At 43.7% G+C, this 13,281-nt stretch overlaps 1 protein-coding gene across 1 annotated transcript; it reads left to right on the plus strand.

The window, feature by feature from the left end:
* The first annotated feature begins 252 nt into the window (after positions 1-252).
* LOC307011810 (H-2 class II histocompatibility antigen, A-U alpha chain-like) lies at positions 253-10,926 on the plus strand. Its single transcript, XM_079637822.1, has 4 exons — positions 253-428; positions 5,581-5,826; positions 10,275-10,559; positions 10,665-10,926. Exons 1-4 carry the CDS (start codon positions 335-337, stop codon positions 10,805-10,807), a joined length of 768 nt encoding a protein of 255 aa, XP_079493948.1. The 5' UTR covers positions 253-334; the 3' UTR covers positions 10,808-10,926.
* Positions 10,927-13,281: the final 2,355 nt, after the last annotated feature.

The following is a 13,281-nucleotide window of genomic DNA, read 5'->3' on the forward strand; positions in this document are numbered from 1 at the left end:
AGCAATATTGTTTTTACTTTTAGTTAATCATGACTAAAAATTCTTTTTTTATGAGTTTAATCTTTTTAGTCTTTTTTTTTTTTTTGCAGTTCAACAACAGTTTTAAAAGAGGAAAAAATTAAAGCTTTAGCATAAGTTCTGCCGAGAAGACTTCCTTCTCATTTATCCAATCGTGTTCTAATACTTGTAGTATAAAAGATCGGTACTTACCACCAGGATGGTACTTATATTCTTCCTAGATACAGCGATGTCACTGTGCAAGTCAAACTCTGAGTGGATGATGCAAAAGCTCTAACAAAGGAAAAAATACCTGCTTGTTTCACCTCAGTTAAAAATGTATCTGATGACAGTTCAACTCTCATCTATCAAGATGGAGGTGTATATAATCATTCTCATCCTAACCATTGTACTTTCAACTAGTGCTGAATGTAAGTTTTAAGTTTTTAAATTGCTTAGGTACTATATTCATAAGTGGTAAAATAGCACACTTGAAACTAATAATTTGTAATACCTATAGTCATTCATTCAAAACCTGCGTCTGTGCTTTCATTGGGGTTGAATGCTTGAATAAATGTTTCTGTTACACAGCCATTGTCCACATATTGTGTAAAGAAATCAAAATATTTAGTTTATATGTTTTCATTGCTTTGGAATTATCAACAATTAGTAATTTTCAAAAATTAGTACAAAATGTCTGAGAACTATGTAATGAGAACATTTGACTTAATAAGCAAAACATAATTTACAACAATCCAAATGAATTAAAAAGCAATGCAGTAAAAATGCAACGTGTTTATATATGCTTTAGAGCTGCTAATAAGTAATTTTAACAGTACAATTAACAATTAACACAACCTTCTGAATTCATCATAATTTTAAATCATGGACTGTAAATTATGGATAAACTATGGATTTTAAATGAATGATTTTACATAAATAATTATTATTTGAACTTATAACAGAATCATTTTGAATGTGCTTCCTTTGATGATGTATCTAGCCAGGTTATATATACAGTAGCATGTTATTTATAGTCCACATTTTCTGTAGTGTTTGGTTGTGGTGTCAACAATGAAAGATTTATCAAATAAATTGATTTTTTTTTTACAATTCACTATTACTCTGTTGGAGAGAGAGTCAACCTAGTTTTTTTTTTAGACGATTGAGGTAAAACTGTAAAATAAATAAGATCAGCTAGCACTCACAAAAGAAAATATTAATGTGAATGACATTATTTGAATTGCAAGGCTATATTCAGGGCCAAAGTGGGGCCCTGTCAAGAAGTCAAGATGCTTAGGACCCTATCACACACCCGATGAAATGCAGCGCCAGGCGAGACGCAAGTGTTTTTTGCTCGTTTCAGCCCGATATTTTCACGTTCTGTGCCAACGTTGTTTAAATAGAAAATGCATTTGTGCCCATGGGTGTGCTGCTTCGAAAATGAGCTGTGTTCAGGCACATTGTTGGCGCGTTGCTATTTTGAGGCAAATTAAATAGACTGCGCCGTTGACCAACTGAAACCTGGTCTAAAGTCAATGGCGCAATATTTTTTGGGGGGGTTATTTAAAGAGCGCGTGTTAATATGCGCCTATGGTAGTGTTAATTTTGACAGCAAATTTTGATTCCCTTTCGAGAGTACTCTAGTGTTGCGTAAGCAATCGGGAAAGCCCCTTTCTCGAGAAGATTGAAGCCTAAAATGATCCTTATAATTTGCTTTAATTTAAAACGCACTTGTTGCAGCAAGCAGACCCAAGCGAGACGGCTGGCGCGCTCATTGGCTGCTATGCAGCAATTGCTGCAACCTATGGGGAGACGCGGCTAGCATGGGAACCTATAGGGGAGCTTCGCGTCTCTCGCGTTACAGTCTCTCTCTTCCTTCTAAAAGAGCAAATTGCGGGCGTTGTTTCAAATGCCCCGCGATTCCTGTGCCTCGTGTCGGGTTCCCCTCACGGCTGGGGAACGCCACGTGATCTGCGTTTCCTGCCTGGGGATGGACCACGCCGAGTTCGCGCTCTCCAAAGGCGGCTGCCCGGAGTGCGACGAGATGACTTTACCGACCCTGCGGGCTCGGTTAGCCTCCTTCGGCGAAGACACCACACTGCCACTCTCTCAAGGGCCGCGCCGTAAAAAGCGCCGCTCTCAGAGAGCTCCAGAGGCCTCAGCAGTCCGCGAGCTCACGCCGGCTAACTCCCCGCTAGCCTCGCTGTCTGAGTCGCCTTCACCGATCGTCCCTGATGGTCAACGCACTCCCGCCGCTCCCCTCATCACCTTTGGTGCGCCTGAGGATGAGGAAGTCGATAAGGACAGCTGTTCGCTCGCCGCTTCGGGAAGCGAGGATTGGTCAGTCAACCTCAACCCAAGCCAGCGCCAGTGGAGCTAGAGCCAGCGTGGACACGGAACTCGTCCGCCTGCTGACCAAGGCCGTTCGAGGACCTCGGCCTCGAGTGGTCTCCCCCCGAGGAGCCGACACGCAACAGGCTCGACGAGTGGTTTCTTCAGGGGCGCCGCCCAGCACCTCAGCAAAGACCCACTCCATTCCTCCCTGAGCTTCACGACGAGCTGACAAAATTTTGGAAGGCTCAGGGTTACCCAGCGCTGTGTCGAAGCACTGGAACCTTGGAAGGCAGCCGACTGGTACCAGTCATGGGAACTGTCTCGAAACTGAAAGTACTCTCGACAGATGCATCCAACCTCGGTTGGGGGGGCCCTGCACGAGGGCAGGCCAATCTCCGGTCTATGGACGGACCTAGAGAAACGCCTACACATAAACTGTCTAGAGATGAAAGCGGTCGAGCTAGCTCTGGAATTTTTTCTCCTGCGGTTGAAGGGTCACCACATCTTAGTCCGATCGGACAACATGCCTCTTTACAATGGCCAAACGCCTTCTCGTATGGGCTCAGCACAATCTGCGCTCGCAGAGAGCGGCGCATGTGCCAGGCATCCTGAACTTGGGTCCGGATATGTTATCCAGGGGCAACGTTCCCCCAGGGGAATGGTCTCTTCACTCCCAGGTGGTTCAGTTAATGTGGAGCATCTTCGGCAGGGCGGAGGTCGACCTCTTTGCCTCAGAAGACAATGCTCATTGCCCAGCATACTTTACAAAGAACAGGGACGCGTTGGCCCACGACTGGCCCAACCGCCCGCTCTATGCTTTCCCAACGATCGCGCTGTTACCACAGGTCATCACGCGAATCAGGGAGAACAGGTGCGCTGTGCTCCTAGTCGCCCCGCTCTCGATGAACCGGACATGGTTCCCGGAGCTGACGCAGCTAGGAGGGACAGCCCCTTGACCGGTCCCAGTGAGAAAAGATCTTCTCTCTCAGGCCAAAGGGACGCTCTGGCATCCCCAACCCGAACTGTGGGCCCTGCACGCATGGGCCCTCAACGGGTACCCGTTAACCTTCCAGAGGGAGTGTTAAATACCATCACGGAGGCTAGAGCGCCGTCTACAAGGCGTCTTTACGCTTTAACATGGTCAGTGTTCTCGAGCTGGTGCTCAGCACGGAACAGTGATCCTAAAAACTGTGGAGTAACGGAGTTGCTCCCCTTCCTCCAAGAGCTGTTGGACGCGGCCAGGTCCCCCTCCACGCTCAAAGTATATGTGTCTGCCGTCGCAGCTTTTCTAACGCCAGCGTCCGGTCAGTCACTGGGGAAAAACGACCTAGTCGTCCGTTTTCTTAGAGGAGCAAGGAGGCTAAACCCTCCTCGACCTCCGTCGGTTCCAGTTTGGGACCTTTCCACGGTCCTAGAGGCCATGAAGGGTGATCCATTCGAACCAATGCTGTCGATAGACTTAAAATATCTCTCACTCAAAACCGCCATCCTGTTGGCCCTGGCCTCAGTTAAGCGTATGGGTGACCTACACGCGCTCTCAGTGAGCGCTACCTGTCTTGAATTTGGGCCCAATGACTGCAAAGTTATTCTCAAACCGAGACATGGTTACGTTCCTAAAGTGCTTGCCACTCCGTTCAGGACGCAAGTCATTTCACTGTCAGCCCCTCCCTGCATCTGACGGTGAGAGGAACGTGAATTTTCTCTGCCCTGTCAGGGCTTTGAGAAATTATGTGGAGCGCTTCGCTTTGTTCAGACAATCGGATCAGCTCTTTGTATCCTTTGGTGGCCGCACTAAGGGTTTGGCTACCTCAAAATAGAGCCTTTCACGCTGGATAGTCAATGCTATTTCATTGGCTTATGCTTCCAAAGGTCTCTGCTGCCCTCTGGGCGTTAAAGCTCACTCTACTAGAGGCATGGCCTCGTCGTGGGCATGGTCCAGTGGGATTTCACTTCAGGATATCTGTACGGCGGCAGGCTGGGCCTCTCCGTCTACATTTATCAGGTTCTATAACCTAGAGGTTCCCGCGCTACAAGCTAAACTGTTATCAGTCTAGTCGCGCTATAGCAGTTATACTGTCCAACTTAAGACTGCATACTGTGGTATAATGTGTCAAAGCATTCAGTCATGTAAGCAGTTGGGGTCTATTCACATTCGGCCCCATTCCTACATATTCCCGGTTCTGCCCCACTGTGGCCTGAACTTTAATTCTCGTCTATGAGCCCCGGGCACTCGCCCTGGGACGGTGATAGGGAATTTTTTTATGTGGGCACACACAGCGTTTTACACGGGGTTCCCGATGCGTATGCCAGCTTACGCAACACGAGAGTACTCTCGAAAGGGAACGTCTCGGTTACTAACGTAACCTTGGTTCCCTGAGATGAGGGAACAAGTGTTGCGTAACCTTGCCGTGTTGTGCTCCGTCTGTGTCGCTTCAGTCGATGAAAACAAGGCACCTATGGGCGACGCGCTAATTTATAGCATGAAGCCACGCCCATTTCGGCGGGCTTTGTCCCATAGAGGGCGCGAAGCTCCCCTATTGGTTCCCATGCTAGCTGCGTCTCCCCATAGGTTGCAGCAATTGCTGCAGAGCAGCCAATGAGCGCGCCAGCCGTCTCGCTTGGGTCTGCTTGCTGCAGCAAGTGCGTTTTAAATTAAAGCAAATTATAAGGAGAATTTTAGGCTTCAATCTTCTCGAGAAAGGGGCTTTCCCGATGCGTAAGCCAGCTTACGCAACAGTTGTTTCCTCATGTCAGGGAACCGAGGTTACGTTAGTAACCGAGACGTTTAGTTTTATTCATAGACTTTTGACTAAAATGCCATTTAGTTTTAGTCATATTTTAGTCATCTGAATTGTTTGTTTTAGTCTAGATTTAGTCGACGAAATATAATAATTTGTACCTTATGGGCATTTTTAAAATTGTTCCGCCATGAGGAATATCTTGGGTGTGTTCGACATCAGCTGCGGCCGGATGTAACCGATCGAGAGTTGCCGCATACAGGAGGGGAGGAGCTGAAAACTAAGACGTGAAGTTGGACACTTTCTGCTTCCCGTAGTGACGCTCGTGCTGCGTTTGCATACGACCCCATTTCCAGAAAATACATTTTGTAAAATGGAATAAAATTCACAATCTGTGATTTGTTCATTTTCTTGAACCATATTTGATCAGCTATCCAATCTAACTAAATTGTTAACCCTGAATTTAAGGTTATTGTGTTTATGTTTTATGATGCACAATCTTTTTCAGTTGAACATGAAGCTTTGGAATACGTTTTATGCTCTGATGAGGAACAAGAGTATTACATTGGATATGATGAAGAGGAGGTGGGGCATATCGACTTTAAACAGAAGAGAGGAGTAATGACATTACCTGATTTTTTGGGATCCGGAACATATCCCGGATTTTATGAAATCGGTGCTGATGCAATACAGGAATGCAAACGTGACTTAACAATATTTGCTAATGCTTTCAAGAGCCTACTATTAGAAATGGGTAAGACATGAGAATGTGTTATGAGCTTTTACATTTTTCCAGTTTTAAACATTATACTTTAAAGTCCCCTTTTTTAAGGGTTTATAAAGGGTTTCCTTAAATAAGTAATATCACATAGCAACCGTGTGTTATTGCTGTATCAGTGTTAAAAAAATCACAAAATTGTATGTGAAACTACATTCTTACACCACAGTTTCAGGATATTTTGATGTTATTTCGATAAAAGTGTCTAATTTGAAAATGCCATGTTAGAACCAGCAAGAATGGATTAGGTTGTTTCTGAGAAGTAACACAAAAGCAGAATGTGTGCATTTTGCATCAGATATATGACAAATTCAATACAATTGTACTGAAAACAGTACAAGACAATTGTTTCATTATACACCTTGTCAATTCAGTGTTTCTGTTCAATAACTGTCTAAAGTTCATCGATAATGAAATGAGTTCAATTCAGCTATACTAGCTGTTTAGAAAACAATAGTGTCGTTATTCACTTTAAGTCGATTCAAAACAGATTCATTTCAGTTTATAACATTTAAACTCACACAAAGTGTATACAAAAACGAGATAGTTCCTGATGTCCACATATGTTAGTGGAGGAAGTGCTTCCGAGGTCTGTTATCAATTATTGGGCTACCAAGTCATATGTTGTTTAGTCTTTAATGGTAACATTTGGAATAATGGTCCATCATTAATAAGTAAATATAAGTAATGCAGGAGTAATGAGTATTACTACAAATAACACTTCAGCTACTTCCATTAACTAATCTAGAAACAAGCTTAACTAATCAGGAAGTAATATCAAATTTAGGAGATAGTTCCTACTACAGGTAATCAATAATTACTTAATGAGATTAGCCTCATTAAATAGCTATTTACCAACTGACAAATTATAAAGAACATTATTGTGTGTCTGAGACGTACTCATAATTTTTTTCTCTGATTATAGTCATAACAGTGAAAAAAGTGAAAAAGGCATTTAAATTGCTACATCACAGCGAGGATACACATGATTTATGCGTGGTTTGTTTGGGAGCGAAGAATGCATAGTCAGGTTTCGAGGAGGCTGACTGTAGGCAATACGCGACATTACCTCTTCAAACACTCCGCTCCTGCCATCCACTCTTCAAGGAGGGTGATCAAGCTTGCGTTCCGGCCTCACGGCTACCGAGGCAACGCGGGGGTTGAGCACAAATGGATGTCGTTGAGGGGTTGGAGATGGGCTCTTCTCTGTGGTCTCGGAAGCCCGCACTGCGATTACGAAATATGTTCACACAGGGCATGTTCTGGAATTGATCCCGGAAATGTTACTAGGTCCCCATTCCTGGATCATTTCTGGAATCAATCCCGGGACATGTTTGCGTTCACACAGAAGGCACTCTGGCAATTTTATGGCAATTTTCCAGGATCAACGCGTTGTGTGAAAGGGGCTTAGCTCTGAGGAGGCAGATATACTGAGCATCGATTCAGGGAATTGAGGACTCGCCATCCTCATTCCCTGCGTACAAGAAGCATGCACGTTCAGCTCTCGAGGGGGCTGGCTGTATTCATTAATTCAATTTGCCAACGTGTTCAGAAATGCCTTATTGGGAGTTTTAGCTCCGACCCTGTTGACATATGTTCTCGAGGGAAGAAAGTCGCAATTCAATAAATGCAATAAAGAATCTTAGGCTCAGATCTCGCGTTTGCCGAGGCAACACACAGACCGTAGAGAGAAGTGTATTTTCAAGCTATGAATTTAAGATTTTTTTATTGTACATTGAAACTATTTATCCTTTCATCCAGACCGTGCTTAGTTGTTTGGTTGATTTTTGGCTGCATTTAATCTTCAAGGATTCAATGATAAATACTTATCTGAGTTTGAGCAGTTAGATTCATGTGTTAGTTCAGCCTTTCATCCAGACTGTGTTAATTGTCTGATTGATATTTGGCTGCATTTAATTTTCAGGAATTAAATGATAAATACTTATCTGACTTTGAGAAGTCAGATTCATGTTTTAGTTCAGCCTTTCATCCAGACCGTGTTATCTTGTCTGGTTGTTCTTTGGCTGCATCAAGTCACAATCACCTGCATATGAGGTTGTGGTTGTGGAGGTTTTAACTCAGGCCATGGCCAAGTTAAACATTGATTGGCTGGCTGAAAGACAGGGTGCTTAGCCAAAAAGCTAATTATACAAGCATTTCCTGTCGTTGAAATGACAACCTCATTGCCTGGGCCTTCCATCCTTTCCCAATCTCCACTATGAGATTTTGATATCATGGATTAACCCCTTTATAGATTGGGTCTCAGTCCCCAATTAAAAATATATGCAAATATAATTGTGCTTAAAGAGCATGGGTATGGGGCGATGCTGTAGGTAAAAAAGACACTTTCGATCTATGGATGCATTTGCACTGCCACAAAAAATCCGATCTTTTACTCACAGCTGACTCACAGCTGTAAATCCAATTTTTTCGCATCTGATCTGAACCACTTCCAAATGTGGTTTTAAATCAGATACTTATCCGATATCTGGACATCCGACCAACGTCTAAGCATGCATATCCGATTCCCCTTTGAATTCCAAGCCCTCATAAGGCGAGGACAACACGTTTATTCACAAAGATAGCTATTTAATGTTGTATTATGAGGCAGACGTGCCTGTATGCACTTGCTTTTAGCTTTTTATTGAGGAGGGAACTTGTATCTTTGTAAAGAAAAGAAATTGCGCAAACACACAAACTTTCCCGAGATGGTTTCAACCTCTGCTTGTGACTTTTATAAATAAAACGGCTTCACTACTGCATTATATTTCTCAGCAATGAGGTGATAACTTTGCTATAATTAAACCAACAAGCTTCACTATTAGGTTACTCTCTCTCTCTCTCTCTCTCTCTCTCTCTCTCTCTCTCTCTCTCTTTCTTTTGGGTGGGTATTAATGTAAACACAAATATCGAATACCAGTCCTGTCTAAAGTTAATATAAACAGGCGGGTCAAAAAATCGGATATGGTCAAAAGATCGAATCTGTGCATTAAGACTTGCAGTGTGAATGCAGCCTATCTGTCCCCTGGCATAGCGTCGTCCCTTAAGGCCCCAATATTACCCTCCAGGCCTTGCCGTTGGTGTAAGGCGTATACGGCAGCAGGCAGACCTGCTATGAGACCTGGAATATCTCCCTCTGCATCCTCTGAGGAGGACAATAGAGGAATCAGCTGGGTCGTTCCCTGCCAATTTTCTTCAGGGCACCAAGCTGACTACTCGAAGAACAACAGAGGTCCTGTCTCGAGAGGCTCTCCAGGCGACGAAGGTGACCGCATACTCCCTGGGGGATGTCCACAGCTGTGTCCAGAAGAGACACCTCTGGCTAAATCTGGCCGATATGCGAGAGGCTGAGCGGACTCGTTTCCTCAACTCTCCTATATCCCAGGCTGGCCTCTTTTTGGCGGCGCGGTCGAGGACTTCGCCCAACAGTTCTCAGCCGCCCCCAAAATAGACTGAGGCCGTAAAACATGTTCTGCCCCGGCGGCCAGCTGCTGCCTCCACCCAGCCGCCGGCTCAGAATCCTCAGTCTGCTCGCCGCCCCTCCTGCGGCTCCCGCCCCTCCCGCCTGGCCCTAGCAGCAGCCTTCACCCAGGCCACGCCGTGGAGGTGGCCGCAGGAAGGCGCAAATTCTGCAGACCCATTGCATTTCCATTGCCATTGGCTCATTTTGTAGAACTCGAAGGTGGTAGGCTTCTAAGCGAAACCCCCATTTCGTCCCCATAACGTCTCTGGAATTTACTCCTGGTATGGTAAAGGTTTTTTATGTTTTTTCTTCAACCTAAGACCAGGTTACGTTCCTTATATACAGTATATACTGTATACAGTTATACAGTTATTACAGTTATACAATTTTTTAAAAGACTACAAAAGATGTTTGAACTTTCAAACTGTATTTTTCTATTCATCAAAGAATCTTGAATAAAATGTATGAAAAAAAAATTAAAAAAATAAAGCAGCACAACTGTTTTCAACATTAATAATAAGACTCCAACAGGTCACCAACAGGAATATCACAGGAATTAATTATATTTAAAAATATATTCAAAGAGAAAAGTTATTTTAAATTGTAATAATATTCCACAATAATCAAGTGTAGTGTTAATGCTAGCAGATCACTTTAGTCAAGCTCACACCTGATAGTCAGCTGACCCATTTATCACAGCATCCATTCCCTATATAAGGCACCATTCAGTATTTTCATCAGCTTAATCGCATTGCACAGGAGCTAATTAGACAGCAAATTTATGCCGGCGAATCAATATATCTTAATAGGAATATGCTATTGGGGATATCCATGTGAGGGACTCATTCTGAATTTGCATTGGAAATTCATGAAGTTGTGCCTCAAAAGTTTATATAATGCATATTAAGATTGCTTACCTGACTGAACTAAAGAATGAATGAATAACGTTATCTGTGTTTAGATGCACCCCAGACTTCAATCTATCCAAAGGATGATGTGCAGCTGGGTGTTCAGAACACCATCATCTGTCATGTGACCGGATTCTATCCTCCATCTGTGAACATCACATGGACTAAGAATAATGTTAATGTATCAGAGGGCATACGTTTAAGTCAATACCGCCCAAGGACGGATGATACCTTCAACATATTTTCTACTCTTAAGTTTACACCTGCTGAAGGAGACTTTTACAGCTGCACAGTGAACCACAAAGCCCTTCAAGGTCAACCTCAGACCAAAACATGGGGTGAGTGTGATTTTCAAATAGAATGAAAATTAGGCAGTAGCCTACAGCTTTTTTTGGCTACAAAAATAACTTGTAAATCTTTTATCCTTTGGATGTATTTTTCAGATGTTGATGTTGCCCTCCCAAGTGTTGGTTCAGCAGTGTTATGTGGAGTGGGTCTGACTCTTGGACTGTTGGGAGTAGCTGTGGGAACGTTCTTCTTCATTAAAGGACACGTACTGACTAGAGCCATGGAAGCAAACTTTTGACTTTGAAATATCTATTAATTGTTTTATAACTGAGACTTTTTAAAACAATGCTAAAATTAACACATGAAATTAATATATGCAATTAAACATACATTTGAAAATAAAATTAGATATAAATTAATCACAGTGTAATTAGTGTAATTCTTTGCTGCTGTAAGGGGTAATCTGTGTTTTCAGTGGGTTTTGTTCATGTTTTAGGTCAGTTTCCTTGGTTTTCATCTGTTGGTTTTTCAATGTGGGGATTCATTTGCACACCTGCTGTTCATTGCATCGATTGGTTTGGTTTGTGTCAGGAAATAACTCCGATTGTTGTGGAAAAATTTGCAAGTTTCCTGTTATGCCCTTTTTGCAGAGGTGGAAAGTAACGGATTTTTACATTTAGGCTACTCGCGTTACTGTAATTGAGTAGTTTTTTTGTGTACTTCTACTTTTTAAGTAGTTTTTAAAATCTGTAATTTTACTTTGACTTATTTTGTTTGAAGTATTGTACTTCGCTCCATTTTCAAATCATATCCGTTACTTAGTAAAAAATAAATAAAATAATAATTTACAAGGGGGAAAAAAAAAATCGCACTCCGGAAACTACTGCATTGATTGAAGGGCGGGAGAACCGTCTATGGGGAGAACAAACGCGCAAAAAAGGTGATGCAGACCCAGCTGAAAGTGAAACGCCGTCGAATTCTAATGAAGTGAACCATGGCCAGTATGTGAATACTTTAGATGTAGGAAAAACGCGTGTTTGTCCTCGAGGATAGATATCCAATTTGCAAAAAATGTGGACGCAATGTGGCTGCAAAAGGAGGAAACCTAGAACACCATCCATTCCTGCAGACAAAGGTTTTCTGCCGTTTGCAGAGTGAATCCCGGAATCCAGTAATGCAAATTACATTTACATAACGCAGGTGCCACGTAAAACACGCAATGATGTAGGCTATGAATAAATTGAAAGTAGAGCTGTGCAATAAATCCAATCGCGACATGGTCTCTGAATATTAAAGCGCAAAAATACTGCTATGTAAATATGCTTGTTCTGCGTGCCTCTGTGAATGAGCTGCGTCGCTTCGTCTAGGCTACTACATACTCAAGTATGCCTGATGCTCATTGTGTTTTTAGCGTCTCACAAACAATATGAGGACATGAATACATGAATATTTAGAGAGCTGCTCTGAGAGAACGCCTAATGAGCATTTTCATCATTTTATTTAAGAAAAACGCAGTAGCAGTTTTAACATTAAGTGACATGGCATCTGACAGAAGCCAATGGCACATGTCTATGCGTACATCCGGCACATCCGGCACATCCGGCACATCCGGTCTTTATTGGCATGTGCCAGTGGATTGTGGCATGTTTTACTGACATTATTGGCATACAGTGGTGGATTGTTATATGTACACCTACTGGCGTGCGTCTGTGCAGTATCACGCAAAAATAAAGGTTTACAGTAACGGACGCGACTGTTAATACGTTATTCGTAGTGACCCATGATAGATTTATTTTGTCTTTCCTAGAATGGGCAGTTTGTGACTTTGCGAGATAAACAACATAAAGTAGCACTGGTATTACAAAACAAATACAGACGTGACACAAATAACAGCCTCTTAGCTCCTCTAAGGAAGCGGATGACCAGATCGTTCCTTCCAAGTGACTGGCCAAGCGTCGGTTTAGTAAATGCTGCTATAGCCGCCACATAAACCTTGAGCGTGGGTGGGGTTCTGCCCTTATCCAGTAGCTCTTGCAGGAAGGAGAGAACCTCCGTCACCCCACAGTTTGGGGGTGATATGCCACGAGCTGTGCACCAGCTAGAGAACACCGACCATTTCAAGGAATAGAGCCGTCTAGTAGACGGGGCCCTAGCCTGCGTGATCGTGTTTAACACTCCCACTGGGAGGTTAGCGGGTACCCGTTAATGGCCCACACATGTAGGGCCCAAAGCTCTGGCTTAGGATACCAGATCAAACCTTTGGCCTGAGAGAGGAGGTCCCTCCTCACTGATATTGGCCATGGGGCAGTGCTTGTCAGCTGCATCAGAACTGGAAACCACGCCTGGTTATTCCAGAACGGAGCCACAAGAAGCACTGAGCATCTGTTCTCCATGATTTGCTCTAATACCTGAGGCAGGAATGTGACAGGGGGGAAAGCATAGAGCGGGAAGCAGGGCCAGACGTAAGCCAGTGCATCCCTGCTCTTGGAGAAAAACTCCGGACAGTGAGAGTTTTCTTGAGATGCAAACAGGTCTACCTTCGCCCTGCCCAATGTCTTTCACAGCAGTATGACTGCCTGCGGGTGTAGAGACCATTCTCCTGCCGGAACATTGTTTCTGGACAGTCTCTCCGGTCCCACATTCAGGTGGCCCGGCACGTGTGCTGCTCTCAACGAGCGCAGATTGTGTTTAGCCCAGACCAGGAGGTGCTCCGTCAGCCTGTAAAGGTTTCGGGACCTGATACCTCCTTGGCGATTTATATAGGCCACCACC

The sequence above is a fragment of the Phoxinus phoxinus genome (assembly GCF_949152265.1).
Source record: "Phoxinus phoxinus genome assembly, chromosome: 15".
In the NCBI taxonomy this organism is placed as follows: domain Eukaryota; kingdom Metazoa; phylum Chordata; class Actinopteri; order Cypriniformes; family Leuciscidae; genus Phoxinus; species Phoxinus phoxinus.